Source organism: Cucurbitaria berberidis, assembly GCF_010015615.1.
Source record: "Cucurbitaria berberidis CBS 394.84 unplaced genomic scaffold K460scaffold_4, whole genome shotgun sequence".
In the NCBI taxonomy this organism is placed as follows: Eukaryota; Fungi; Ascomycota; class Dothideomycetes; order Pleosporales; family Cucurbitariaceae; genus Cucurbitaria; species Cucurbitaria berberidis.
Window position 1 is genome coordinate 3,124,407 of NW_024468938.1, and position 26,565 is coordinate 3,150,971.

Below are 26,565 nucleotides of genomic sequence, written 5' to 3' on the forward strand. Positions count from 1 at the left end.
ACAAGCCGAAGTCCTCTGATGCTTTCGGTTTGAACATTTCGGACCTGATAAATCTATTCACTGCTTGTATGGGCGACTCAATAACGTCGTTGTTCTCCAAAGAGTTTCGCGAAGCTCATGGTAGCTCGGAGGCATAGCTCATCGCCATAGAGGTTGTCCAATATAAGCCTTCTATATTCAACATCAAAACATGCGCTACTAGAATAAAACCAGTTATCGAAGGTGACCACAATGTTCTATATGCTGCGCTGTGGTCTAACTTATTGGGATATCCTACGTTAGGTTACCAGGAAAGACATAACTCCATAAAATGCTGTAGAGCTTCGTGCCCTATACTGTTCAACATATACCCATACTCGATGCAGAATACCAAGCACTCCCCGGAACCATCAAACAAAGTAGCACACGCCAAAATAGCCAAATCCCGCAAACAGTCACAAATCGATGACTTCTATGTAGGCCTTTTGAAAGGATGCGCCTCTGTATTCAGTACCCAATCATCCAAGCTCAATACATTTTCCTCTTCAAATAGCAAGTAGAAATATTTCAACGTCTCTGCTAACCAAAAGCTCTCCATCTCATCGTTTAATTGTGGGCTAGTTTTGGTAACGTCGTCAATGGCCGAATTACCGTAGAGCGTGGACGTATGCTCGTTGATGGCAAGGAACATACGCCAGCCGGCTTCTCGCCAGTGCGAGTCGCCGGTTATGCGGTACATGTACCAGACAGATTCAATTGCTTCGGGACTAGAAAACGTTCAGCGATACGCAGATAAAATGAAATAGACGACTCACCGGAGGATATAGTTTCTTGCCCCAATCCTTGTCACACCTTTCGGCAACCGTTCTTCTTGGATTCGATTCTGAACATAATGCTTATGGTTCAACGGTGGATGTGGAGAGTAGAGCATCGGAAAAGCAGGCAATGTTAAGCTCGGCTGCGGTGCCACCTCCTCAATGTTCAACAAAGGCTGGACCTTGGTTGGCGGGCCCTCGCCTTCCTCGGGCTCGCCACCCATGACCGATTCTCTGTTCTGACTATTGGCTATGGAAGGGGAGGGCCGGACGGCGATATCTAAATCGCCTTCTTGATCGGCAAGCTGCCGCTTATCCAGCGTATCCGCATATATTGAAGTTTGTGTGGCTTGTGCTTTGAAAACAACGTCTGCAGAGGGGTGTGCTGTCATGGTAGCAAGTTGTGCATCGTACCACGATGAGGCTGAGGCTAGCTGTTCGTTGTACACCTTTAACTGGTCCCGATAGTTCTTCAGGCGATACTCTGATCGTGGATCAAGTATCTCCCAATACGCCGTCTCATTCCATGTACACTCCTTTGTGTTTTCACAGGGAGCGGCCTCGAAAGATTCCGGCATTATGCCGCTCGGAGTCATGCTATAGCTCCACACGCAGCCCTCTGTCAATTTCTTTGCAATCTCAAGGTCCTCGGGACGGTCGAAAAGCTTTGCGCCCATACCAAACATACCGCCAGCGAAGCAGGTGAGATGTGCATTTTCAGCATCAAGGTCTCCGACTTTGGTGTCGTCCGTATTCGAAGGTACGTTTAGTTTACCGCAGAAGAGGATGTCATCTTCATTTGGCAGCATCGGTCGGAAGATCAGGTGCTCCTTGACCACATCCATAGACTGCTCGTACATGGTTCGGTATTTTTCGACCTGGCCGCCGAGCAGCAAATATTCCTTTGGCAAATACTCGTACGTCGAATCCGACATGCCACCAAGCGTAAACTCCTCGCGACCGTAGTCAGATGATGATACAAAGCCCTGTGGTACACACTCAGGAGGTGTCGGCATGGTCGCCTTCGCCGATGAGGTTTTGTCAGCGTCCTGCGCCAATTTTAGAGGTTCAGTGAGATCAACATCGAGTTGTCGTTTCTCCAGCGGATCGCCATTCCAGTCACGAATCATGTCCTTTTCCGTTCTTCCAGGTACGATCGAACCTTTGGGTTTCGGCGGAGATCCGTTGGGACTTAGGACGATTGGGTCCGGCAAGTTCAAAGGAACATGTTTCTTGCCCTCCAGAGAAAGCACCTCTGTTGGAATAGGTAACGCAGTGTCATCAAAGTCATCTTCCAGCAGGCCCTCTGGAGCTCTTAACGGTTCCTGAGGGGGTAGGTCGACGTAGACCTTGCCGCAACCAGAAGCATCCAGGTATGTTGGCCACATGCCCGGGAGTCTTGTGTTATTCTGGAATTCTTCTAGGTGATCTGTAATGCGTGCAATCGCATCGTAGTATTTATGCTCACCCGTAAGCTGTGCTAGTCTGGTGAACTCCATGGACAACGATCCGATTTCAGCCAATACTACTCGGGGGCTGGCACGATGCCTCTGGGATGCAAATTGGGGTCTCCAATAATAGTACGTCTCAGGCATCCGGTTCGGTGTGTCGAAAGCGCTTATGAGGATCTCAGCAAGCTCCACAGCTTTATCTAAGAGATTCTTGTACTTCTTGCCACTGAGATCGTACGCCGCAACCAGACCTCCAAGATATCGAATCGTCGTCTCAAACAGCGGAATATCTGCGCGCGAGGCAGTAGTACTGAAGTCGATCGAGTCTACTGCTTTGGCTGCCTCTTCAAACTCATCCTTCAAGCCCATTATCCATAGTGTGTCCAGAGCGTCCACCAAAGTAGCACCCCAATTGGCGAAAGGGTCCCGGTAATTCCCAGACACGGGCCTTAGCTCATCGTGGAGCCATGCGTGTTTCCTATAGCCACTCCACGACTTCTTGAACACTCCCCTGATCGAGTCCAGCTTCGAGAGCCGGTCTGCTTTCGTCGCAGCATCTTCGGGCTTGAACTTGAACTGTATCTTTGGCATCGGCTTCGGCTTGCCAGAGGGGAGTTTGATGAGCGACTTGGAAGGAACGGGGAAGTGCTCGGGCAGCTTCGTCCAATGAATTGCTTCGATGCTTGTCGACACGGTAAGGCTGTGGTCAAGGGGATTGGGGTTGACGGGCGGTTGAGGCCATATAGGTGTAGGAATGGTCGGCTTCTGCTGCTTCTCGGTCACTACAGGACGCGCCGACGATCGAGGCGGCGGGGTTTTCAGGGGCGGTGGTGTCTGCAGCGGCTGTTGACTGTACGCTGCGGCTATGTCGAGTTTCGGACTCTTCGTCTCGTGCGCTACCACTGGGCGCGGCTTCGTGTCTACTTGCGGAGCATTCTCAGCTCCGCTCTTGAATCCAGCTGCTGCATTCGATGCAGCTTCCCGCCATGACGGGCCCGAGTTGCTAAACTTGTATAGCGCAAAGACGGCAATGAAGGCAAATGCTACGAAGACGCGGTATCTTCTGTATCGAAACATGGCTAAAGGAGCGTTGCGAATAGAAGGTGTCGCGTGCGCTGGGCGACGCGAACTGGACCAAGGTGTGGCGAAAGGTCGACGCTGTGCTATGGCGTTGCTGCCATCTGGAAGTGTAAGAGAATGAAACAAAGTAGGAGACCAGATCACCACAAGCGAGACAGTAGAAGACCAGCCCACCCCAAGCGAGAAGGATAGATTGATTGACAGCAGAAGCCACGGGGTTGTGTTCAGCGGCTTGGCTTTCTGCAAGCCTCTCGGTTGCATGCACGCTCCAGAGACGTCGGTTTCCCATGGATTGTCAATTCAACACCCAAATGGTGGGTTAAGTGCAACGACAGCAATTCCAGCGCATCAATCTACAAGACACACACACACATTCCTATCTCTGCACATAGGTGTTGCATTCCAATAGACTCCAACATTCAAGGGCGCACATCCCCGCACCATGGCTGGGTGGGTGGTAGGCTCTATCCTTGTGTAGCCCTATCAGTTAAGCTTAAATCATCCTGGCTAAATAGGGGTCCGGCAATTGGCAGTCCCTGAAAGTCCCCCACTCCGCATCCACGAGTGCATGTATTGGGATTTGGACCCAAACTTAGTTTAGGAGCCTAGGACGATACGCTCCAAGTTAAGGAACCATATGGCTTCTAACAATGTAGAATTTGAGTTGACAACCGTCCATTATTGAGCACGCACATACTGTGCCAAAGGCCTGAACCATAGGTTGTGTTTTTTTGATCTATCTTGACAGGGCTGATCATATATAGCACTTGCACATCATCTTCCGTGAGCTGTTTTCCCAGAAGGTGTCAAGCCTCGCGTGCGCAAAACTCACCTTCAGCAATGCCGCCGCGAGAAATCGTCTCCATGTCACTGTCCATGTCATTATTGCTCTTCGCCTCCTGGTCCCGGCTGACGTCCCTAGTTCACATATCAGTACAGTAACAACAAATACTGGGCGTCTCGATTCTTACCATTTGCCGTGCCTTTAGCATCTCATCGCATAATAGCAGATTGGACGCGATGCCGGTAGCCGACGCGATGCAGTTGCGGAGCACCCGGAACGAATCGTAAACACCTTCCTGCGTAGGGTCCATCGCTTCTCCGGTCGCCAAATTTAGACCAACAACATTGCCCTCAGCATGTTCGTCTTGTAGCGCAGCCACTGTACACATGTCAGCAACAGGCCATTAGTGGCATTAGCAGGTGACATACATGAATCCTGGATGTCGTGACCAGAGTTGGCGGCTAACGTCTTGGGGATGACGAGCAGCGCATCGGCGAAGGCTGATACACCCCACTTTGCTTTGCCCTTTACTGTCTTTTTGAATTGCTCGCTTTCGAGATGGGCAGCACACGCGACCTGGAACGCCCCCCCTCCTGGGACTACGCTCCCATCAACAATCATGTTGTAGACACTCCGCAAGCCGTCGCGGACCGCGTCCTTGATTTGAGAGATGGTGTGCGAGTTGGGGCCCTTGATGAGTAGCGTAACTGACTTGGGCTCCTTCACGTCTTCCTACTTGTTGTGAGATGGATGTAGGCAATTGACAAGGTAGGACTTACAACAAATGTATACTTCTCCTCGCCGAGTTGGTGCTCGTAGACGAGACCAGCCCAACCGAGGACGTCTGGTGTCATGTCGTCCACACTGTTCTGTGAAGTTCCACCACACACGAGCTGCAAGCGCTCCATGTTTCTCCTCTTTGCTCTCCTCAGCGCAAAGATGCCGTTCTTGACAAGCACATCCAAGCTCAGAGGGTCGATGCCTTTCTGATTTATTATCACAAACCCCTTCTTGGGATCGTCACCGCAGACTTCCTTCTTTAGCTCCACGATCTTCCTGAGCTTGTCATCGACGAAACGTCGCTCGCTCTCGACAAGTTTCTCCCTCTGTTCTGCACTCGAGTAGTAGAAACCAGAGTTGATCTCCGACTTCTCGTACTCCAGGCTGACATTGAGTGTCAAAATGTATGCATTCTCGACTCTCTTCGGCATGTCAGGATGCCTCGCACCGTGGTCAAGGGCGAGTCCTCGAATGAGTTGCGTGTCTGCTGCGGTGCGGTGTTGCATGGTCATTATCTCAACCATGTGTAGATCTGGCTTCGCAGGCGCTTGGTAGATTGCAAGGACGGCGTCCACGATATCGGGCGTCAACTGTTCTGCGAGCGAGCTGTCGAGCTTTGTTGATAGTGACGTCCGGGCGACGGAAAGGAGAAGCTCTCGGTCGACCTCCTTCTCGAGTTTGAACTCGTCGAGGAACTACGAGCACGTCAGCCCACCCGTCATCGCGCGACACTCATAGCCAACCTACCTTCAGTGTCTCTGTTTTCGCAATATCGTAGCCGTCTGTTATAACTCGCGGGTGAAGGCCCTCGGAGATGTATCGATCGGCCTGCTTTAGCAGTTCTCCCACCAACAGTACTACCGACGTTGTCCCATCGCCTGTCATATCGTCTTGTGCCGTTGCTGCTCGCGCAATCATGACCTGTCTCACTTAGAATCAGGATGAAGTGGTTAAGGATGTAAATCATACTGCTGTGGGGTTTTGAATTTGCTGTCGAACCGTTAGCTGTGTGAACGTACAGATTCTGGCTACAACACGTACCATCTCCTTGAGCAGAACGCTTCCATCTTTGGTAAGTTTGATCTAACCAAACCGGTCAATACGGGCTATGCATGTCGGATGCACAAACTTACAGCTCCAGCACCATCAACGAGCCTATACTTCATTAGCAAGTAGTCACCCGGGGAGCAGAGTTCTTCTCACATCTTGAGCGTACCGCGGGGCCCCAGGTTGGAAGCAAGCACCTAGTGGAAGATCAGAATCAGTTACTTTAAGGTCTCAGGGAAATTCGTACTTGTTGCAGTCCCTCGCCGGCTGAGATGTTCACTCGAAGAGCTTCCCCGCGCCGCTGTATATTTGTTAGTTATGTTTCGTGCTCAAAAATTGAGCGACTAACCCTCGACTCGGCCTTCGGATTGAGAAGCTGTGCGGCCGACATGTTGAACAGAATCTATCAGGGTATCGAACAGGGCAACGACAAAGTAAATGCAGTATGGTGGGGCACAGCTGCTGTTTTCGCGTTGCCTGTCGCGCGTCCCTCTCCAGAAATCTGAGCGCCCGGGCCATCTATTTGGCCGGCCGGCCGGCGTTTTGCCAAGATATTCTAAGCTCGAACTTTTTCTTTTCGAGCTTTTCGCACCTTGCACTTGCAGGAGCACCATCACGCTTTCGCACGCCGACAACCACGCATTGTCCCCGATACTCTTACTCGAGCCTGTATAGACTCGGTGACATATTCTCTCACTCGAGCCTGTATTGACTCGGTGGCATAAAATGTCCGTTGATTACCTCTTGCACGAGAGCCCTGTCGGCTATGCGGTATGTTGCGAAGCTATTCTCGAGGATTGTTTAGACGACCTTTACGACCTTTCTTTTCTCTATTAGCTAGAGACCGAGGTGCAGCTGCTAACATGCCTTGCGTAGGTGTTCAAGGTCGTCCTACAACCCGATACGATCGGCAACCGCCTCCATGAAGTTCAAGCTGCGGTAGGCGACCTCGCAAAATTCGGCAAATCCGTGGAGCTCGTTGGTCTTGCGCCATTCCAGGGCACCCAGGATGCACTGCAGGAGATCAACGATATCAGCGAGGGCATACTCTCTGATTTCTTGAAAGCGACTTTGGAGACAAACCTACCGAAGGCTGGCAAGAAGAAGACGATCACCTTGGGAGTGAGCGAGAAGAATCTGGCTGGCAGCATCAAGGCGGCTTTCCCAAACCTTTCGTGTGAGACGAGTGACACCTCCGAGGTTGTCGCCGATCTGCTCCGTGGCCTCCGCCAGCACTCAAGCAAGCTCATCAAGCAGCTCCAGCCCGGAGATCAGGACAGGGCCGTCCTAGGTCTGGGTCATGCCTACTCACGAGCTAAGGTGAAGTTCAGCGTCCATAAAGCCGACTACGCGATTCTTCAATCCATAGCGACACTGGACCAGGTGGACAAAGATGTATGTTGGGTGAAGTGAGGGCTCTTGCATTATACTAACTTCCATCAGCTTAACCAGTTCTGCATGCGCCTGCGAGAGAATTATGGATGGCATTTCCCGGAGCTCTCGAAGATAGTGGCGTCAAACACTCTATATGCCCAGGTTGTTCTTGCGATTGGCAACAAGTCGCGTCTTACAGATGACGATCTCCATGATCTTGCGGCTGTTGTGGATGACGACGAGGGAGTTGCGCAAGCTATCATCAAGGCTGCCCGGACCTCTATGGGTCGAGACCTGTCTGAAGCTGACATGGAGATTGTCATGGCTTTTGCGAAGCGCACAGCGTCACTTGCTGCCTACCGAAAACAGCTTTCCAACTACCTTGGCAATAGGATGAACCAGGTGGCCCCTAATCTGGCCGCACTAATTGGTGATACCGTCGGAGCACGTCTTATCGCCAAGGCCGGATCTTTGACAAACCTGTCGAAATACCCTGCCTCGACTGTACAGATCCTGGGTGCTGAGAAGGCGCTCTTCCGAGCCCTCAAGACAAAGGGCAACACCCCCAAGTACGGCCTGATCTACCACTCATCTTTCATTGGCCGGACCGGCGCCAAGTCCAAGGGCAGGATATCCCGGTTCCTGGCCAACAAGTGCTCTATCGCGTCGAGAATTGACAACTTCTCTGATACCCCCACGTCGAAATTTGGCGAGGCTCTCAAACGCCAGGTTGACGAGAGAATCGAGTTTTATGCTTCTGGGGCCCCCCCGGCGAAGAACTCGGCTGTCATGCAGGCGGCCATGAACTCTGTATTAGCAGACATTGGCCTTGAAGACCCAACTGCTACTGCTGCCGAGGATGTGGAAATGGCTGACGGCATCACAGCGGCCGCTACTGAGCAAGCAGCGCGCAAGGGGAAGAAGGAAAAGAAGTCCAAGCTCGCCAGTGCCGATGAGACGGTCTCTGACAAGAAGTCGAAGAAGGATAAGAAGCGGAAACACGGCGAAGAGGAGGACGGCGAGGGCAAGAAGAAGAAGAAGAAGAAGAGCAAGGCGTGATTGATATCCATATGCAGTTGAGCTATGTCTACATATGCTTGTTACATTTTCGTCTTGGCGTTTCACGGGTCGGTGTTACTGGCGTTGATTGCGCAGATGATTTCGCATGTGAGGGGGAGGGGGGAAGATTTGCGGGGATACTCTCAACTTTGCGCACGACATTGGTACGTACGGTTAGGGAAGATGGATCTGCATGTATACCTCGAGCTGTTTTATGGAAATTACCTCTTCAAAAGCATATGATGATGTTTGCCAACTCTAGTCCAGCGTGACGTTTTTCTTCTAATCTGTTCCTGGATGCGGCTGCGTGCTCTTTGCGGCGAATGAAACACCCCTGCAATGATCGCCCGAGCGCCTGGGTCTCCTCAGCCACAGCCACATGCAGCTCACCTCAAACCGCAGGAGCGTTGAACCCACAATTCGATGGAACATATGATGACCCACCAAGGGAAAGCCAAGTCAGAAATTCCCGTCCTTGATATAGGCTGTACAGCCGTAGCTTATATGACTCTTAAAATAAGGGATACTGGTGGTAAGCTGCGTACATGGAAGCTTTGCGTGTATCAAAGAAGGCAGCAATCAACGTCAGGCGGCTAATGCGCCTCATGGTACGTCGGATGTATTGTATGAGATGCCTCTGCGCTCCCTTTGCGTGTGACGTTGTAGAATGCGAGCAGCAGCAGCAGCAGCAGCAGCAGCATCGTCGACACTCGATGATCCCATTTATTCAATCCACTTTGATTAAGTTCCATGACTGATGTTGCAAACGTTGCTCGCCTTCACTCTAAGCACCTGGCTACCTACGCTGCTAATAACACAGCAATAGCAAGCAGTTGCCGCCCCGGCATGCCGCCAGCGTCTCATTTACAGAATTGGCGCATCACTTGCCCGTGGTGGCCCCGGACTCGTCAACTGCGTAAACTGTTTTTCTGCTCTAGGGCTCGTCGTAACCCAAGCTTTGGCCCGCTGCTGTCCCAAATCGCTCTTCCATAGCTACTTGAGGCCCTTCTGCCCCCATCCCCCATCCCCCTCCCCTCTCTCTCTTTTCTCTTTCTTTCCTGTGCAAATCTCCCCAGCTGCAACTGCAAATCCATCAATACCGCGCCTGCTGAGGTCGCGGCCATCAAACTGTCATTAGGGCCGAAACTTGGTGTTCCTTGTCGTGCATCAGACTCTCTCTAAAGCCCTTTCCGCCCGCCACTGGGCCGCACTTCGACTTTTGGTGTTCTCGACATACTGTCGCACTATTAGTCCGCTCTCCACCTCTTTTTTTGGTGTTGAGTCTGCAACACGCGCACAACCAGCAACCCGCGCCCGTGTCTGTCTGTCTGTCTGCACGCGCTTACCTGCGCCGCTAACAACGCTCGACATACCATAGCCATATTCTTCTATCCTCGGATTCTTGGCCAGACCACTGGGGATTGACGCCTCGCTTTGGCATTTGCGGGCGGATTGCATCCTGTTCGCCCTTCTGCCACCATGGACATGAACGATGCGTCCTCGCCTGGTAGTCTCAGCTCCCCGCCGCATTCGCCAGAGCAGGGCACACCCAATGCCACCACCCGTGTATCGACAGGTGGTGTGGGTGGTGGAGCAAACACCCCGGCCCCTGCAACCGCATCTCCAGCAACACGCGGGCTCACAGCATCCGGGCAACCACGCAAGAAACCCGGCCCAAAGCCTAAACCAAAAGATCCCAATGCACCAGAGCCCGAGAAGAAGGCCAGAAAAACACGCAAAGTCGCCGAGCCCAAGGATGCAACCACGGCGCCCGTGCAACGCAAGAGGAGGACCAAGGCATCTCTAGATGCACCGGCGGCAGCAGCAATCCACGTCGACGAGAAATCGCCGGTGCAGCAGTCGCCCACACCGCAACCAAGACCCAGTGAGCCCGTGCCTGTGCCCATGCCTGTTGTGCAGCCAGAGCTGCCGCCTGCCGTCACGCAACCTCCTCGCGTCTTGAGCAATGCTGAGCCAAACTTCCACAATAACCCAACACTGTCCCACATCACCGTCGCGCCATCAACACCGCGACCGTCTAGCTCAGGCCAGCGATACGATCCCATCAGGGGCGGTATATTCGAGACGAAACCTCAGCCTCCAGTGAGCGTACCACCACCCATCTCGCCGCCCCTCAATCGCGCTAGTGCATCTCCCTCCATCACCAGTCTAATCGACCCGCCGTCTGCCAGCAACTCCTTCTACTCACACCCTGCCAAGCTTCAACAGCAGCAGCCCTCTGTTACTTCGGCACCCGCATCACCTGCCGGCTTCTCCACCCGACCTGGGCCGATCCTTTCTTCCCAGGACATGCCACCTCAACCACCACCACAGCAGCAGCAGCAGCAGCAGCAGCCTCCGCAATGCTACCCCGCCACATCTGCAGGAACTACTCCCATGGAAATCGACTCTGACCCAAGCAAGCACACATCCATTCCCATGGCCAAGTCGAGCTCTACGCATTCTCTTACGCCCTCGCACTCGAATGCTCCCACACCGCCCGCAAAGACTGCTCGGCAAAAGGAGGCCCCACCGCCGCTACCTACTGGCAGTGGTCTCCTATCCGGTACGCCCTTTGGACCCATCGCAAATACCAATGGCACCTCAGACACACAGGGCACCAACATCTGGCTCACCTTTGCCCTCAAGGGACGCGACAATATCACAATCAACTTTGCGCAGGAGGTGGAGAAAAAGTATGGCTTCGCTGCGCTACATCCCCGTATCGCTGCTCGCCGAGAGCGCCAACGCCAGATCACGGCTGCTGGTGCTGCTCTTGAGCGCGCTGCGGGTGGCGCATCCAACGATGACATGTCCGTCGACTTGTCGGAGAACGAGAGTAATGTTGAGATGGGGGGCATGGATGACGAGACATCGGCTCGCGAGAATAGTGGCAAGAAGCGCCGAAAGAGGAAGCAGGAAGACTACGACAAGGAGGACGACTTCATCGACGACACCGAGCTAGCCTGGGAGCAACAAGCCCTCATGGCCAAGGATGGCTTCTTTGTCTACAGTGGACCGCTCGTCACCGAGGAGAAGCCCGCGGTAGAGAGGTACGTATCTAGTAATTCGATCGAGTGACAGCCTATACTAATAATTGAACAGGGCCGATGGTACTGTTAGGCGAGGGCGTGGACGTGGACGCGGCGGCGCAGTACGAGGAGAGACAACAGGTAGAGGCCGAGGCCGTGGCGGTGGCCCTGGATCTCGCGGTGGCTCTACTGTCCGCAAACCTCGTGTTACCAAGGCTGACCGTGCTATGATGGAGCAGGAGAAGCAGGCACGCGAGAGCTTAGCTGCGACCATTGCAGCGAAGCAGCCTCTTCCTGCTTATGCCGGCCAAGCGGGTGCCACATAAATGGGTTCACGATCTTTTGCCAGCTTCCCAGCGGAAGGAATCATGAACAGTTGCAGGTCGCGCCCGCTAAAGACCGCCCCAGGCAGCATGGTGATCTTGCTTATTCTACAGATCACTTGGCCTTTCTTCTTGCATTCTAAAGAACTGGCACCATCAACTAGTCCGGTCAAACGTCCAAACCTGGCAGCAAATGAAGCAAGAGGCCAGCCAACTCTGGACTTGATGTCTGAGCCACGACGCTGCCTATGCTCCTGGTGCTTTACTACACTAATTTTCATGCTTCTGTACCGGGTTATTTGATTTGTATGATACCCATTGTGGATGTCCCAAGAGGCTCCAAGCTGTCATGAGCAGGTAATAATTTTACAGACCAAGGTGTTATGACCAAGCCAACGGGCCCAAGAGGTGGTTGTACTTGTAGGGCTGTATGGGCGGTACCATTGCACAATAGAGCCATCTTCAGTCGATTCATAGTCAAATTTTCCTATGCTTTCTCACCTACAGTGCGCCTGGATCATTGTAAATGTCTCTGCTTTCGTGCACATCCTGACCGATCGTTGATGCTCCTGGTCTTTGATTATTCTACATGAATATTGCTTCTATCACAGGGCCTCGATGCAGCCATTTTACTAGTAGCGGTGAAGGCACTTTCACTCTTGGGGCTCTCTATCGCTCTTTCCTATCAGGCCTTTCTATCGCTCTTTCCCTCTCAGCCTCTCTGACGACACTATCAACAACCTCCCTCATCTGCAACTCCACCCTGCACAACTTAGCCTCCCAAAGCCCTTGCCACAGGGGAAGGGAATTCAAGCCTCCAGCCTCGAGTGAGTGTAGTTACTACGCGTGTATCACTGGTTGAGTTGCAATACTTACACGCTACCAGAAACAGGTCAACGCGGTAAACTTAGTACACAACATGCCTAGTAGCACGAGCAAGAGCATGATTTTGCCGGTCGACGTTGCTCTCACGAAGAGGTCACGAAAATTCTACGATGGAACATATAAGTGGAATTCAGAAGGCTTCACAGACGAGCATGGGGGTAAATGCGGACCAACCCTTGAATGGAGTTGCCATATCCCGACGCTAACACATCACAGTATACCGTAAATTCGACTGCTATGACGCTGCCGCGCGCGCTCCAACACCACTCCCTCCCATGTTTCCAGGCGAGTTGGAGGAGGAAAGCACCGACGATTTGAGAGACCAGCAGCCCGTCGCCAACCCCGAGATCTTCACGTTTGCATCCAACTCTTCTAGCAAGGGTGGAATGGTCACGATACGCCGGGATGAGTTGTTCCATGGCCACAAGGATAGGGACCGACTCATCGGCAAGATGGAGGGCATACTGATTACGTGTCGGTACGTACAATCGTTGCTCACAAAATGTGCTTGTCTTGAGTGGTCCTGGAGCGCTCCACGTACATGTCGATTACCCAGCGACACCCCCAGTGCAGGGATTTATCCTTTGCTCGTTATCTATTTCAGCTCAGTACAGTACTTGGCTAACGCAATGACCACACCTAGGCATACAGGCACAGAGCTGAGCCTTGAAGAGTGCTATCGTCTCTGCGGGATTCCAGATTCAGCTATAAGGGTTGAGAAGACTGGTAACCGGGAAACCACTCCACCTCAGAGTCCTGAGAAAGGGCAGACTGCTGTAGCTAAGAGCGACATGCAGGGTCAGTCTCCCGGACGGATCGGTGAAGGTAGTACGCGACATTCAGACTTTTCAGACTGTCCGTCGGATCTTTCCGACTGGGACGTACAAGACCAGGTAAGGAGGCCCTAGATGTTTTCCCTCGATACCGCATAGAAGCTTTCGCCATGTTATTTCCCATCCCATGGCTTCATCTAGGAGCCGTCACTAAAGATAACGCAGGTTAAGAGTGGGAAGGAAGCACCCCCGCCGGCGGACACGAGGCGTAACAAGCAGGACAAGCCCGATGGCGATGCTAAGCCCACTCGCAAGACTACAAGGGGCGTTGCACAGAAGATCCGGAAAGGTGCCAAGGCGTCGTCCAGGACACAGTCAAGCAATGCAACACCTGCCCTGTTTTCATTGCAGTCGGAGGGCTTTACGGGGGCGTCATCTAACGATACTACACAAAGACGACGCTCCTCCCGGCAAGGGAATGCGCAGAGTGGCAAGTGAGATGCCACACAGACGCGATTGGATGAGAATTGACAGAGGATCATTAAGAGGGCTTCTTTTCAAATAGGAAGGCTGTTGAGCTGCGGCAGCTCTATCTGACACTGGCCATATGCTACAATTTTTTTACAGTATGATACACTCTTGCCCAAGTCTTCCATGTGTCACGACCAGCGGATCTTCATCCTCCACTCGTCCATCTTGGCCCCCCACCAAGTCTTTTGCGGCGCCCGCTCGATTTCGTCCATCAGGTTGGTGTAGTGGTCGGGCGCAGAGGTGGGCCGTAGGACGCGCGGAGACAAAGCATACTTTTTGGTGTAGCGGTCCTCCAACAGCGAGTAGAGTGCGTTTAGCTGAGCCTGCTCAAGCTGTGGGTTTGGCTGTGCTGAGGGCTTGGGCTTTGGGTGTGGTGGCGTAGAAGGGGTTGGTTTGGCGTCGACGTGGGGTACAGGAGTAAGCGGTTGCACGCCGTATGGTGCAGCGCGGTGCTCGATTGCGCGTGTGAAGGGCAGATTTGGCCGGAGAGCGTCTTTGGGCCAGAGGGAGAGGAGGCGGGTGTATTGTTTTGCTGTCTATAGTGTGCATTAGCGCGTTGGATTGCGGAGTTGTGGTGTAGGTGGAGATACCGTGGTAGCCATGGTGAAGGGTGTTGTTGACTGTAGTTAATTAAGAGTAGTAGATGCAATTGCGAACAAGACCCAAAAAGTGCATGATGCCGTCAAGCGCCGAACTGGGGTTCGGTAGGGTAGAGGTGGGTCGTACGGAAGCGTGTGTGGCTGAGCAGCAGGACGACGAGTCGAGTTGAGTGGAACTGGCCAGAAAGGGCTCGGCTCGGACTTTGGGGTGCGAAACACCTCCCAGGGCTCTAACTACGCTGCACCCTCGCCTGCCTGCCTGCCTGCTGACACAACGTCGACTGCACCACTGCTGCACGACTTGCAGGTGCTCTCATTTGCCGCCGACACCTTTACGCTCGCTGCCTCTCCTTGTTTCCTACCAACGCTTGATCGCTCGCCATCTCATCGCACAGCACTCCACCACCACCACCAATATGCCGAGTCAAGGCTATGAAAGGGTGCGATTGCCACAGCGCATCCCCCCCCCTCTCCCCACACACGCCAGTACTGACACACTCACCCAGGTATCCGCCCACGACCAGGAGGACTCGCCCGTCACGTCTCCAGCAGCGCACCAGCAGTGGCCGCCTGCGTCGCCGCCCCCTTCCTTCCGCTCCAGAGCATCATCACCCAGCCAGGCATCGCGACGCCTCTTAGCCGACGACCCGCTGACCAACGACCAAGACGGCACCCTGGCCGACACATTCGACTCGGACTCGGATGACGACGAGGACAGCGATGGGCGCGATGATCGCCAGCGCCTGATGCGGGGGAACCCGAGGACAGACGACGAGCAGACGCCGGTTGCGCCGGGTATGCCGAGGAGGGTCACAGAGCTGCCCGTATTCAACACACCAGCGCCGAGCAGTGGGCGCGTCTACGGTGGAGGAAACGGCGGTGTATGGGCAAATTTGAGTGCGAAGCCGACGAGGGGCGAGGACGCGGAAGAGAAGCCTCCAGTACGTACACGCTGAACCCACGCGTGCCATGCACAACCATGACTTTGGCGTCCATGATGCTTACCTTTGCACAGACATACGAACAAGCTGCCGCAGACGCAACTCCGCCCTATTGGGAAACCACCATCCTCGCTCCCGGCACCTTCGGCGATGAGGTCTTTGTCGAAGGTCTCCCCGTCGGCTCCCTCTTCAGCTTCATCTGGAATGCCATGATCTCCATGTCCTTCCAACTCGTTGGTTTCCTCCTCACCTACCTCCTGCACACTACACATGCCGCCAAAAATGGTTCGCGCGCCGGTCTCGGCATCACCTTGGTTCAGTTCGGCTTCGGTTTCCGCTCGGCCGTCTTGAGTCCAAGTAACGGTAGCAACGACAACCCGGGACCAGGTTTCGACGGCGGCGTACCAACTGATCCAAATGCGCATGACTTTGACCCGAATTCAGTGGCTAGCCCGACTTCGGATGGGGCGGATCTGACCCCTGCGGCGAGTGCCATTACCGGTAGCGACTGGATAGCGTATGGCTTGATGATTGTCGGATGGTTCATCTTGATCAAAAGCGTGTCAGACTTCATCCGCGCAAGGCGGCACGAACAACTAGTGCTGCAATCTCCAGACCGTGGACTCGGTGTTGCTGTTATCGCAGAAGGGGAGAGCCCCGAAAGAAGCGTATAGACTTCAATCTTCTGTTCTAGCCCTAGACTGGCATTCTTATAGCGTATTGTTTGTGCATATCGGGTTCGGCGTCGGCGTCGATGCGGTTTTGTTTCAACACGGGTCGAAGTAAACCTCCTATTCCCTTGGGTAATCTTCGGCTTGGGTAAAGAGAGGGAAGGCTTTTAGCGTCGCTATCATAGCACTTGGGATTTGATTGATTCCCTCACATATACCACGAATTTCCTTGCTGTGCATATCCTGTAGCATTGGAGCATCTGAATGGGACATTCGTCGACTTTCAACTACACCTTCTGTTTTCTCTGTTATCTGTATCAAACTCATCAAACATCCCCTCTTTGTTAATACAAGTGCATTGAAGAGTGACTAGTTGAAAAGGTCGGCATACTTCTGCTAGCTTGGGGCCTCATTCGCTCTATGATACACAGGTCTATATTTGCTTGTTTTGGAGGCAGCTCTACCCACGCCGGGATGACACCTCGGTTAGCTCTATTGATGCTATGGCCGTAAGAAACCGGCGCCAGGGCCAAACACAGGTCTATGATGATGGGACGATGAAGAGAGTTGTGCATTCGACCGGCCATTGGCCTGTTATGAAGATCTGGAAATCATGTGATCGCGCGCTGGGCCAACACCAATCCACTTGACCTTGACGCCAATAAACTTCTCGATATACTCGATATATGTCCGCGCCTGATTGGGCAAGTCGTAATAGCTCTTCGCGCCGGTGGTGGGCTTTTTCCATCCAGGAAGTGTCTCATAGTGGACCTCGACCTGTGACAAGACGTCGGGGTTGGAGGGGAATCCCTCGAGCGGCTGGCCGTTGATGGAGTACGATGTCGCAATCTTGAGCTCGTCAAAGTCGTCTAGGACATCAAGTTTAGTCAGGTTAATAGCAGTGTAGTCATTGCAGGCGTGTGAGTGCTTGACCACGACGAGATCGAGCCAGCCACAGCGTCGCTTACGCCCTGTCGTGACACCGACTTCATGGCCGACCGACTGAAGTTTCTCGCCAAGTTCGTTGAGTTGTTCAGTGGGAAAGGGACCGCTACAAGGCGTTAGATGGTTCATATGCACACACAGGAATCATGTCGCTTGAGCACTTACGATCCGACTCGGGTCGTGTAAGCTTTCACAACCCCAATTACTTCCTTCAATGACCGCCACCCCAGGCTGAGACCTGTGATGACGCCGCCGAGGCCTGTGTTAGAGGACGTGACGAAGGGATAGGTTCCGTAGTCGATATCCAGCATCAGCGCATTTGCGCCTTCGACCAGAATCTTTGTATTCTTCTCCTTCGCCGAAGCCAACAATGGGATCTGATCGACGATATAAGGAGCAAGTCTTTCGCGCAGGACCTGCAATTCAGTCAGCCATGTTAGTACATAGGCTCACGAGCGGGCACTCGAACCTTGAACTTCGCAATCTCTTCCTCTGGGTCGTATTTCAATAGATCGCCAAACCGCTTCTGATATCCCATAGCGAGCCTCCTAAGCTTCTGTTCGAAGATGTGCTCGTCGAAGAGATCGCACATGCGAAGACCGCTCCTGGTCATCTTGGTGCTGTAAGTTGGGCCGATGCCCTTCCTGGTGGTGCCTGTTCCTCTACTATCAGTGCTTGCCTCCTGGGCGGACTTTGCTGCGTTGCTCACCAATAAAGCCTCCACCCAGCTCCACCTCCTCCAGACCATCTACCAGCTGGTGGACATCAAACACGACGTGAGCCCTGTCTGAGATGAATATCCTGCCCTCGGTCTTCAAGCCATGCTTTTCCAAAGCCTCCAATTCCTTGAAGAAGCTCGGTACATGTACCACACAGCCGCTTCCGATGAGGTTTACGCAGTTGGGGTTCACGAGGCCGGATGGGAGGATGTGGAAATCGTACGTGACGCCGTTGGCGACAATCGTGTGTCCCGCATTGTTACCGCCCTGCGCGCGGCAGCAGATTTGTGACTCGTGTGCGAGGATATCGGCGAGCTTGCCCTTGCCTTCGTCGCCCCATTGGGCTCCAAGGACAACGGTGACGGACATGTTCCGTAAGAGGAGAGAGAAGACGGCGAGAGGTAGGCGGGTGCGGCGGACGAAGAGTATTTCAATGGCTCATGGACACGCGGGTAATGTGGAAGCGGGACTGGGCCGACAGCTTCTGGTGCGTTAGTTAGGGCATCCAATCAAAAGATTTGCGCCGTCAATGTTTGTCGCAAACGGCTCTGCTCGAGTTTTGCGGAGATCGGAGAGTGACTCAGACAGGCCAATGGCACTCACTGGATTGGATTGCTTGTCTATATAGGTATTTGCGGAATTGGGGCAGCCAACTCTCTCCCAAGTCGATTGAGCTGCTACCGACAGTCGTCGACTGTTCCTCGCTCGCAATGTGTGTTTGTCTTTGCTGCCCCGCCATGCAAGCCCCGCCATGCAAGCGATGCCGCAATTTTCTGGTGCACGGCCAGTGACGTAGCAAGGGCACGTGACTGAACATTCACATACCCTATCCAAATTGCCCGACCATCCGCTTGCGAGCTCGTGTGAACATATCAAAAAAGAGATGGGATTTACAAAGGGTCGTTGGGAAAACGGCCAAACGGAACGCTATTCTTCACCTACCATCTACCCCGTCTTGCTTAGCCGCTCCACACAGCAGGCCCTGGCGGTTGATAACCGTCTGGCGTGGCCAGATAGTTATTCAGGTTCACCAAGATACCCGGGTCGTGGCTATGATATGCGCCAGGAAGAGCCACCAGTGGTCCCGGCGTTCCGCTGCCGCCACCCGCAATCTTGATCTGCGAGCAGCTCAGGTAGAACTGCGCCTTGTTTGCCTGCATAGCCATGTGGAGAGCGATGTGTTCCACGCGGAGCAGGTAGTCACCGTCCGGTGTGCAGCAGGGATCGTAGCGTTGGGTGTTTTGTATTCATCTAACCAGACCATCAGTACCATAGACGAACGAGGTTTGTAGCATGGAGACGGAAGGCGTACTCTGCCCAGGCCAAGTCATCTGCTTAGCCGCATCGACCTTTGGCTTCGTTGTGCTGATTTTGAACCACACTGCGCCGGCACCGTCCCAGGACTTCACGTCGGCTCCAGTTGGCACCTTGGCAAGGTAGTACTGTGTGGGTCCGGGATGATTGACTTGCTGCGTAGAGATGTAGTGAATGGTTGCACCAGCAGGAACAATCGCAACATTCGCGGCACTCTTCGATGAGTAGCAGCGGATGTCGGCAACAGTGGGGTTCTGGAGATACGACGTCAGTGAAGGTCTCATAGGCAGCCTAGTACATGCAATCCCTACTTCGATGCCTTGTTTGGTGTTGGCATTCTTAGTCTCCCGAGTTGCGGACCAGTCCTTCTCTTCGGCTTTGCCGTTCACCACAAGACGAGGGAAGGTGTCTGCGTTTGATCAGCCGAGGATGCCTTCAGAAATGAGTACTTGACGTGCAGTGTGCTCGAACAGCGGTTGTGGCAACGAGGAGAGTCGTAAGGAACTTCATTGTAGTGATTCAACGACGATTTCAGTCACCCCATAGTCGTGCTGCTTCCATCTGACGTCTTTATAGTGTGCTCCAGATTGGGGATGATCATTCAAAAGGCCGTGGGAATCTCCAGTTAAATTGAATTTGACGTCTTGCAATCGTTGAAACAGCCGATGGGAGCAGACGAAATTACCATGACACTTTAATTGCGGCAACCCTCCAATAAGTTTTAGGCTAAGCAAGCGTCAAGTGCCGAACTGTATAACAGATCGTATCACCCCCCATATAGAAGGAAGGTATGACCCTACCTAAGTGAGTCGTAATGACGCATAAGGCTCTGAACAAATACTCGTCATTGTGCCCATGTCATGTCGAAACGGATGCGCGGTCACAAAAGTTGACAAGGTAGGTATAGTTATAGATGGAAAAGTTGATTTCCCATATCGCATAAGTCATACTACTACGCCTGCATCAAGCAAAAAGACAATCGGTGCGTTGAGGCCGGGTCCTAGTGTGGTATCCCGCACTTAGTGGATGTACCTGAACTCAGGGTGTCTGTACCCTAAACCTCTAATCTGTGCTTCACTCAATCCGTTCACACGGTGGTCACGCTTGCCTAGGTCGCGCTGCCTATTCTCCCACTTGCAATAAGCGATACCGCCGCAAGCGAGAATTAGAACGCAAATCTGACCACACAAATTGATTGTGTGGCCCGTTGGGTACTTTGGCGCATCCTTGCTGGTATATGTCCTATGCATGTATTAGAGACTCATGCGAGCAATATTGTTACATTAGGATCGCGCGACTTACCAGGTTGCAAGGATACCACCCGCGGTGCCCAAGGTTACGACATAAGCAGTAGATACCGAGCGCACAGCGGGGCCGGCAGCATTATTTGCTGACCAGGCGAGGAAGCCAGGACCCCCAGGGAAAGCACCGAGTGTGATTAGGAATATACCACCGTATCGAACGTCAGGGTTTGATGCCCATCGCATAATCGCGAAACCAGCGATGGCGGGAAGGGTGAAGATGGCGAGGTAGATACCGCGGCGATTGGTCTTATCCGAGATGAATGCTATGCCAACGGCAACGAGACAGGCGCAAACATACGGAGGCACGGAGTAGAGTTGTGCCTTCGTGGCAGTCCAACCAAGGTCGTTCAAAATAGTGGGCTGATAGTAACGATTAGCAAGCGTAAAGGTTTTTGGGGAAAAGCAGGCATACCATGAATAGTGAAATACCCTGTACAGTGATGTTGATGAAGAAGAACCCCAGGGCGCAGAAGTAGTTAGTTACGTTCATTACCGCCCTCTTGACGTGGTGCACTTCGACTTTCTCATCCTCGGCGCCTCCACCTTTTAGAACAAGTCGCTGCATGGCAATCATACGTTCTCTTTCGTTTAAGAACCAGCACTCTTGGGGACTTCGAGGCATTAAAAATGGTGCACCGAGGCCGACAAGCATGGTGAAAAGTCCCTCAAAGAAGAAGATGTTACGCCAGGTGTGAATGACCATAGAAGAGATACCCCACGGAGGAATGCGAGCGAGGCTATTCATCAAGTGAGCTTTTGAGGTTAATCAGCAGATGCATAGTAACTTACATCGTAGCTAGGAGCCCACCAAAAGCGCCTGCCATGGAGGCCGCGGAGACGTAGATACCGATGCGGAACAAAAGTTCGTTGCGCTTGTAGAAGCAAGTAATGAAAAAAGCCAGGCCGCTAGATAAGAACTATAAGACATTGTTTAAAAAGCAAGAGGTGGGAACTTACGGCATAACACCACCCTCAAACATGCCAAGCATAGCTCTTGCGGCCAATAGTCCCTGGAAGCTATGCACAAAGGCGGTGCAGAGAGACACGAAACCAAAGCCAACGACCAGAAGGGGAAGGTAATACTTCGGGCCAATCCTCTTCAGGAGGATGTTGCTAGGTACCTCAACAAACATGTAGACAATGTAGAATATCGAAGTAACCCAGTTGAAGCGGACTCCGACTAAATGAAGATCTTTTCCCATGCCCTGGATACGCGCATTCCCGACATTGACGCTACACCAAATGTCAGTAAGCAACAACTCCGTTGGAAATGTGCTCCGTACCGATCGAGAAAGCATAACAGATAAAGAAATGTCGTGAGGGGAACGATGACCCTGTCCAACTTGCGACGGACCAGTGTCTCTTCCTCTTGCGTCCAAGTAAATTCGTCTGTAGATCGATCACTACTATTCGCTTCACCATCTAGTCTTATTAGTATTCAACCATGCTGATGCTTGAAAGCAGCTTACAGATGATGTTTTCTCCCTTCTCAATCGTAGCAGGGCTGCGCTCTTGGCCTATCCCCGTCAACGACATGCTGGGGGTAAACACAAATTCGGCGTGGAGGCGTGCAAGAGTCAGGGTTGTGCGAAAACTCTTCTGTCGTTTAAGCTGTGACCCCACAGGCTTCCTTCGATGTATCTGGGGTGCAAAATCCGGGGAACAGCACCATATAAAATGAACGGGGATTGATGCGGTTGCCTCTCAACGCGACCAACTCTAAATTCTGGGGCGTACGGCGTGGGCCTGGATGGAAGAGTCGGCAGTTGCATCAAAGCCCCCCCAGACGTCTTCCTCTAGGCCATGCAGAGTCAGTTCCACTATCAGCTTGCCCCGTTCAGGTCGGCGGGTTGATTGATCAGGGAGGGCTCACGTAGCGTAAATTTTACCGAGTCCACACAGGACCTTCAGCAAACGCCGCACTATAATAACGGCGTTCTCTTTGGTTAAATAGCTTGCGGGGCCGCGCCTTGGCTGACATGGGTTAACTCGCGGAGGATGTGGTGGGTGGGGAGCAAGTGCAACTCTGCGGTCATCTCGAAACACACCCTTGCTTGCTTGGCAAGTCAGTGTAGTAGCTCATACTGCTTTCGGCAGTTAAGCTTGAACATCTCCGTCTATGCCTAGGTACTCAGCTCAACAGCAGATCTAAATGCTCTACAAGTAGCGGCACCGGGTTCAACATTTTAGAGCCCAAGTTTGGCCGGTCAATGTGGTTAGATAACGGGCGTTAGAATTAAACGAGAACTGCAATATTAGACCTGGAACGCTGGATCCCTACCTTAGTATCTACGTAGCTGACAATGAACCGCACAGCAATAAAATCATTCCCACTTCTTTAGGAAATCTTCTATGTTCTTGAAATCCTGCTGGATAATCCTAGCATGCTTTTCACTTCTTGGCGTGAAGCGAACTTTGTACGGCGCCGGCTGCATCAAAAACCCGTCCACGTACGCATCCAGATCGAGGTTGACGGACTTTCCGGTCTCTTCATCAACGGCTGGCTTGATTTCGAACGCCCAAAGCAGTTTTCCTACGATGCGCCACTGCATACGCTCGGCGAGATGAATACCAACGCAGATGCGCCGCCCGCCGCCGTACGCATAGTGATCTCTGTTCATGTAGTCCGGACTTCCAGCATAGTCCATTGCAAGTTTTGGACGGCCAAGAAATCTGTCTGGGTTGTACGTCTCCGGGTCCTCAAATGGAGAATTTAATGCGTGTGGAGGGAAGAAGATTGTTGCGTCTTTCGGGATAAGCAAGCCGTCGAACCAGTCATCGCGGCTCACTCGATGCGGAACGCCGACAGGGGAACTGGAGAATATTAGCAGCTGGATAGAGGGAATAGGATACTGCGGGCTTACACTGGCCGTAGGCGCAAGCCTTCTTTAATGATGCAGTTTATGTAGGGGAGATCCTTAAAGTCTGCCCAAGTGGGCATTCTTTCCGTTCCACAGACGCAGTCAAGCTCTAGTCTTGCCTTGTGTTGAACTAAGGGATGCTTGGCTAGGTATAGAACGTGTGTTAATACCATGCTAGATGTCGTATCGGCACCCCCCTGATGAAGTGTGCCAAAGAAATTACTCAGCTGGGTAGGGGTCAATGGTACATCAAATTTCACCTCCCCAGAAAGCACCCTGTCAGCCATGGAACTGCGTTCATCGCCGTTCTGACGTCGTTTTTCGACCCGTTTCCGAGCGTCCACCCATATAGCAGTCACGGCCCTGTAACAGTGCTTTGCGCGAGCCTTAGAGGGTGCCCAACGGTCGGGAATGTATTTAAGAATCGGGAACTGTTCGATTGGAAGGTAGCTACCAGGCTCACAGGTTGGGTTAATCTGAAAAAGCATTGTCAGCGCCTATGCGGTTTGAGAAAGGGGCGCCCAATCATACACTGTCCATAGCTTCGTATACGCACTGAGGATATTAGTAGAAATCAAGTAGTCCGGGCCAACTCAAACATACAGTGGTCCAATGGCTATCAACGGTCGGAGCGCGAAATCCAAAAATGGCAATAGCTGCTATCGAGGCCGTGACACGTTTGATATGGGCGAAGAATTGATCTGGTGTCTCTAGCAGATCGTGCACCAACTGGCAAGTCCTAGTAGACTTAGCTGCCGGTCTAGACCCTTTACAGTGATAAATACACTCACTCGGCCTCCTGAATAGGTGCAATCTTGTCATCAATAGATTTTGGTGCCAAATATTGAGATGCAACTTTCCTTTGGGCTCGCCACGAAGGGGTCGCATGCAGAAAAGCAAAGTTCTCGCCACCAAAGGCAACTTCGGAATTGTTGTCAAGTGGTCTCTCAGAGTAGATAGCACTCCTCTTGCCAATAAGGTCATGGACAGCCCGGCGGTCGCTCAGAACAATGACAGTGCCCGCACCAATTTTGAGAGAGAATATATTCCCATATTTGTCGCTCCATTCTTTGAACCTATGTAAAGTTAGGTATCATAAAAATGGCAGAAGCTGTCTAGAATCTCACTTCAGATGCAGGCCATGGGACGGAATGAGATGTGCATTGCCCAGTATTGGGATAGTAGGTGGTCCAGGTGGCAGACGTTTGTCTCGATGCCCAAAACGGAGGAGCTTGTGAACAAGAAACAGAACACAGAGAATAGCAATGAGCCCGCAGAAAGTTGTGATAAGAGGACGCATATTGGAGTGCGAGCAGAACTAAAGACTTTGCTGGTGCAATGCAATAAATGAACAGAAGATGAGTGCATTCATATATTGCCTGTGAACGAACCCCTGTTGCTTACCTCAGGGGCATGGATGGTCTCGTAACAAGAGTTAACATCCACTCAGCATACCAATATATGCTGTAGCATGCTTAGCCAACTCATGAATGCATATGGCCAGCGGATGATAGGTAATAGCAGGGAGTGATAGGATTCGGCAAGGCTAGCTATCAGGCTGAGGCTGCACGTCGTGTTCAGTGGCGAACGCAGAGCGGGGTATGCGTAACATAATAGTGCCTCGAAAATGTATTGGGTGTCTTGATAAGCTCGATATAGACTTATGCCCCGAGATCCGCTGTGCTGTATACAAGACTAGAAGTCCTTTTCTGCAGGAGATTAACGTACTATACAGTTGAGTTGGTCGCCCAACCTAACCTGAAGGGCATTGTAGACTAGTGCGACTTTTGGCTGTCGTAGTGAGGGTAACTTGTAGATTCGCGATGATGGGATTTAGATTCAATCATCGCCCTCTCGATGATCAAGCATCCACCTCGTCTGCAGCTCAAAACTTTCGCGTTCCTTCCCGACCAGTGTGTCCAAGCCAACCCTTCGTAGCTGCGAGAAGTAGGCTACTGCGTCTCGAAAATCTCCGTGCGATGTGTATCCGCTTCGATGAACGCGACCTTCGAGGTTGTCCCAAAAGTCGGCGTTTTCGTTGAATCCCGCGCCATCCTTTAGGTGCTGGGCGATTTCTTCGCTGGAAAAGTGGTACGGACAGGTTGATGTCTCGTCGATGAGATGCCAATCCCTAGGTCTGTGTCAGAGAGTTGGCTAATTCCTACGCAACACAGGCAAACCTTTGGATTCGTATGAGAACCTCCCGAAACGGCAAAATGTCTCCCTCCCACGAGTTGTGGGCAAACTCGACGAGCTGCTCTAACGTCTTGCCATTGGCATAGCGCATGACCTTGTATAGGGAAGGATTCCGCTTGGCCGTCGAGGTTTCGTAAATATATAATAGTATGGATCGGCGGACCGCCTCCCGCACGCGATCCTTCTCTTCATGGTCCAGCTCGTTGAAGTTTTCTGGCAGCTTCGTCTGGATCTCTCCGTTGTACTCGACGAGCTGGGGCGTGCGGGCGCGAAGGATCCTGGGGCCAACCCAGACGGACTGCCAATCGATGATGCTAGAAACTTGACCTTCATGAACAAACACATTGCCTCTGTGGAGGTCGCGGTGCCATAGCGTCGGCAGGAGCAGGTCTTCTTCGGTTGGGAGGAGTTTGCCTACCACGCCGAGGTATTTTTGTAACAGGTCGATATGCACCTCTGGCGACTTCTGGGCGTCAGATGTCGACAAAGGAACCGGAGGTACCTTTGCTTTCGCATATCGTTCAATCCATTGTATCTCGCGATGAGCTATCGCCTCAGCATATCCAGCTGCTGAATTCCCTTCGTCCAAGTTAGATAAGATGGCGGCGGCAGATTCACACTCACAAGGGCCGCGATCGAGAGCCATTTGTGCCCTCCCATCCTCCCAGAACTCTCTCTCGACACTTGGACCAACGACGAACCGGTGTCGTACATCCTCTTTAACAGCCGGCGAAACTTGGCCCCTAATTTCTGTAGGAGCATAGTTCGGCATGTCCTTTGCGTAAAAAACTGCTCCAAATCTGGGATGTAAGCGGTTCGATTGTGTAAAGATGCTAGCTAAAAAAACGTACCGATCTAGAGAGATGGCCAGGAATTTAGCATCGATCTCAATGAGGCTTTTCACGATCTTTGCTTGATCGTCAATATCCATATCGTTCCAAATATTAGACAGCTGTACACCCTTTGCTTCTTCCATCAGGATGTACTCAGATCCTACAGGGTTTGCGGCATCGACACTATAACCCAATACCTTAGGTACCGGCATGTCGAGAACGGAACGCGCCTGCAACATCTCAGCTCAAAATCAAACAACAAAGCGACA

At 52.4% G+C, this 26,565-nt stretch overlaps 10 protein-coding genes across 10 annotated transcripts; 4 read left to right on the plus strand and 6 right to left on the minus strand.

The window, feature by feature from the left end:
• Positions 1-70: 70 nt before the first annotated feature.
• On the minus strand, positions 71-3,532 carry K460DRAFT_387779 (glycoside hydrolase family 47 protein). Its single transcript, XM_040935655.1, has 2 exons — positions 795-3,532; positions 71-746 (listed from the first exon to the last, which is right to left on the minus strand). The coding sequence occupies exons 1-2, from the start codon at positions 3,320-3,322 to the stop codon at positions 452-454; spliced, it is 2,823 nt and encodes a 940-aa protein (XP_040786375.1). The 5' UTR covers positions 3,323-3,532; the 3' UTR covers positions 71-451.
• Positions 3,533-3,988: 456 nt separating this feature from the next.
• On the minus strand, positions 3,989-6,388 carry K460DRAFT_387780 (T-complex protein 1 subunit zeta). The gene is made up of 11 exons (XM_040935656.1): positions 6,286-6,388; positions 6,184-6,237; positions 6,093-6,133; positions 6,023-6,044; positions 5,931-5,972; positions 5,859-5,879; positions 5,637-5,810; positions 4,889-5,584; positions 4,538-4,841; positions 4,297-4,487; positions 3,989-4,243 (listed from the first exon to the last, which is right to left on the minus strand). Exons 1-11 carry the CDS (start codon positions 6,325-6,327, stop codon positions 4,208-4,210), a joined length of 1,623 nt encoding a protein of 540 aa, XP_040786376.1. The 5' UTR covers positions 6,328-6,388; the 3' UTR covers positions 3,989-4,207.
• A 140-nt stretch (positions 6,389-6,528) lies between these two features.
• Positions 6,529-8,817, plus strand: K460DRAFT_368670 (Nop-domain-containing protein). Its single transcript, XM_040933825.1, has 3 exons — positions 6,529-6,707; positions 6,813-7,331; positions 7,380-8,817. Exons 1-3 carry the CDS (start codon positions 6,663-6,665, stop codon positions 8,367-8,369), a joined length of 1,554 nt encoding a protein of 517 aa, XP_040786377.1. The 5' UTR covers positions 6,529-6,662; the 3' UTR covers positions 8,370-8,817.
• A 590-nt stretch (positions 8,818-9,407) lies between these two features.
• Positions 9,408-12,226, plus strand: K460DRAFT_387782 (HPC2-domain-containing protein). Its single transcript, XM_040935657.1, has 2 exons — positions 9,408-11,422; positions 11,475-12,226. The coding sequence occupies exons 1-2, from the start codon at positions 9,849-9,851 to the stop codon at positions 11,725-11,727; spliced, it is 1,827 nt and encodes a 608-aa protein (XP_040786378.1). The 5' UTR covers positions 9,408-9,848; the 3' UTR covers positions 11,728-12,226.
• A 417-nt stretch (positions 12,227-12,643) lies between these two features.
• K460DRAFT_408138 (uncharacterized protein) lies at positions 12,644-13,880 on the plus strand (the record flags this gene model as incomplete). Its single annotated transcript, XM_040937135.1, has 4 exons — positions 12,644-12,767; positions 12,826-13,087; positions 13,253-13,502; positions 13,608-13,880. 4 exons carry the CDS (start codon positions 12,644-12,646, stop codon positions 13,878-13,880), a joined length of 909 nt encoding a protein of 302 aa, XP_040786379.1.
• A 161-nt stretch (positions 13,881-14,041) lies between these two features.
• Positions 14,042-14,515, minus strand: K460DRAFT_408139 (uncharacterized protein; the record flags this gene model as incomplete). The annotated part of the gene is made up of 2 exons (XM_040937136.1): positions 14,042-14,449; positions 14,504-14,515. The coding sequence occupies 2 exons, from the start codon at positions 14,513-14,515 to the stop codon at positions 14,042-14,044; spliced, it is 420 nt and encodes a 139-aa protein (XP_040786380.1).
• Positions 14,516-14,844: 329 nt separating this feature from the next.
• K460DRAFT_342422 (metal homeostatis protein bsd2) lies at positions 14,845-16,127 on the plus strand (the record flags this gene model as incomplete). Its single annotated transcript, XM_040931192.1, has 3 exons — positions 14,845-14,952; positions 15,019-15,453; positions 15,528-16,127. The coding sequence occupies exons 1-3, from the start codon at positions 14,929-14,931 to the stop codon at positions 16,125-16,127; spliced, it is 1,059 nt and encodes a 352-aa protein (XP_040786381.1). The 5' UTR covers positions 14,845-14,928.
• A 591-nt stretch (positions 16,128-16,718) lies between these two features.
• On the minus strand, positions 16,719-21,942 carry K460DRAFT_378875 (uncharacterized protein; the record flags this gene model as incomplete). The annotated part of the gene is made up of 12 exons (XM_040935115.1): positions 16,719-17,175; positions 17,235-17,485; positions 17,539-17,723; positions 17,779-18,132; positions 20,053-20,054; positions 20,135-20,344; positions 20,405-20,766; positions 20,819-21,143; positions 21,196-21,312; positions 21,364-21,639; positions 21,690-21,828; positions 21,876-21,942. 12 exons carry the CDS (start codon positions 21,940-21,942, stop codon positions 16,719-16,721), a joined length of 2,745 nt encoding a protein of 914 aa, XP_040786382.1.
• Positions 21,943-22,730: 788 nt separating this feature from the next.
• Positions 22,731-24,567, minus strand: K460DRAFT_290406 (cytochrome P450 2D18; the record flags this gene model as incomplete). Its single annotated transcript, XM_040929200.1, has 5 exons — positions 22,731-23,220; positions 23,271-23,743; positions 23,871-24,006; positions 24,059-24,343; positions 24,395-24,567. The coding sequence occupies 5 exons, from the start codon at positions 24,565-24,567 to the stop codon at positions 22,731-22,733; spliced, it is 1,557 nt and encodes a 518-aa protein (XP_040786383.1).
• Positions 24,568-25,106: 539 nt separating this feature from the next.
• Positions 25,107-26,394, minus strand: K460DRAFT_286920 (uncharacterized protein; the record flags this gene model as incomplete). The annotated part of the gene is made up of 4 exons (XM_040928935.1): positions 25,107-25,398; positions 25,448-26,042; positions 26,088-26,263; positions 26,315-26,394. 4 exons carry the CDS (start codon positions 26,392-26,394, stop codon positions 25,107-25,109), a joined length of 1,143 nt encoding a protein of 380 aa, XP_040786384.1.
• Positions 26,395-26,565: the final 171 nt, after the last annotated feature.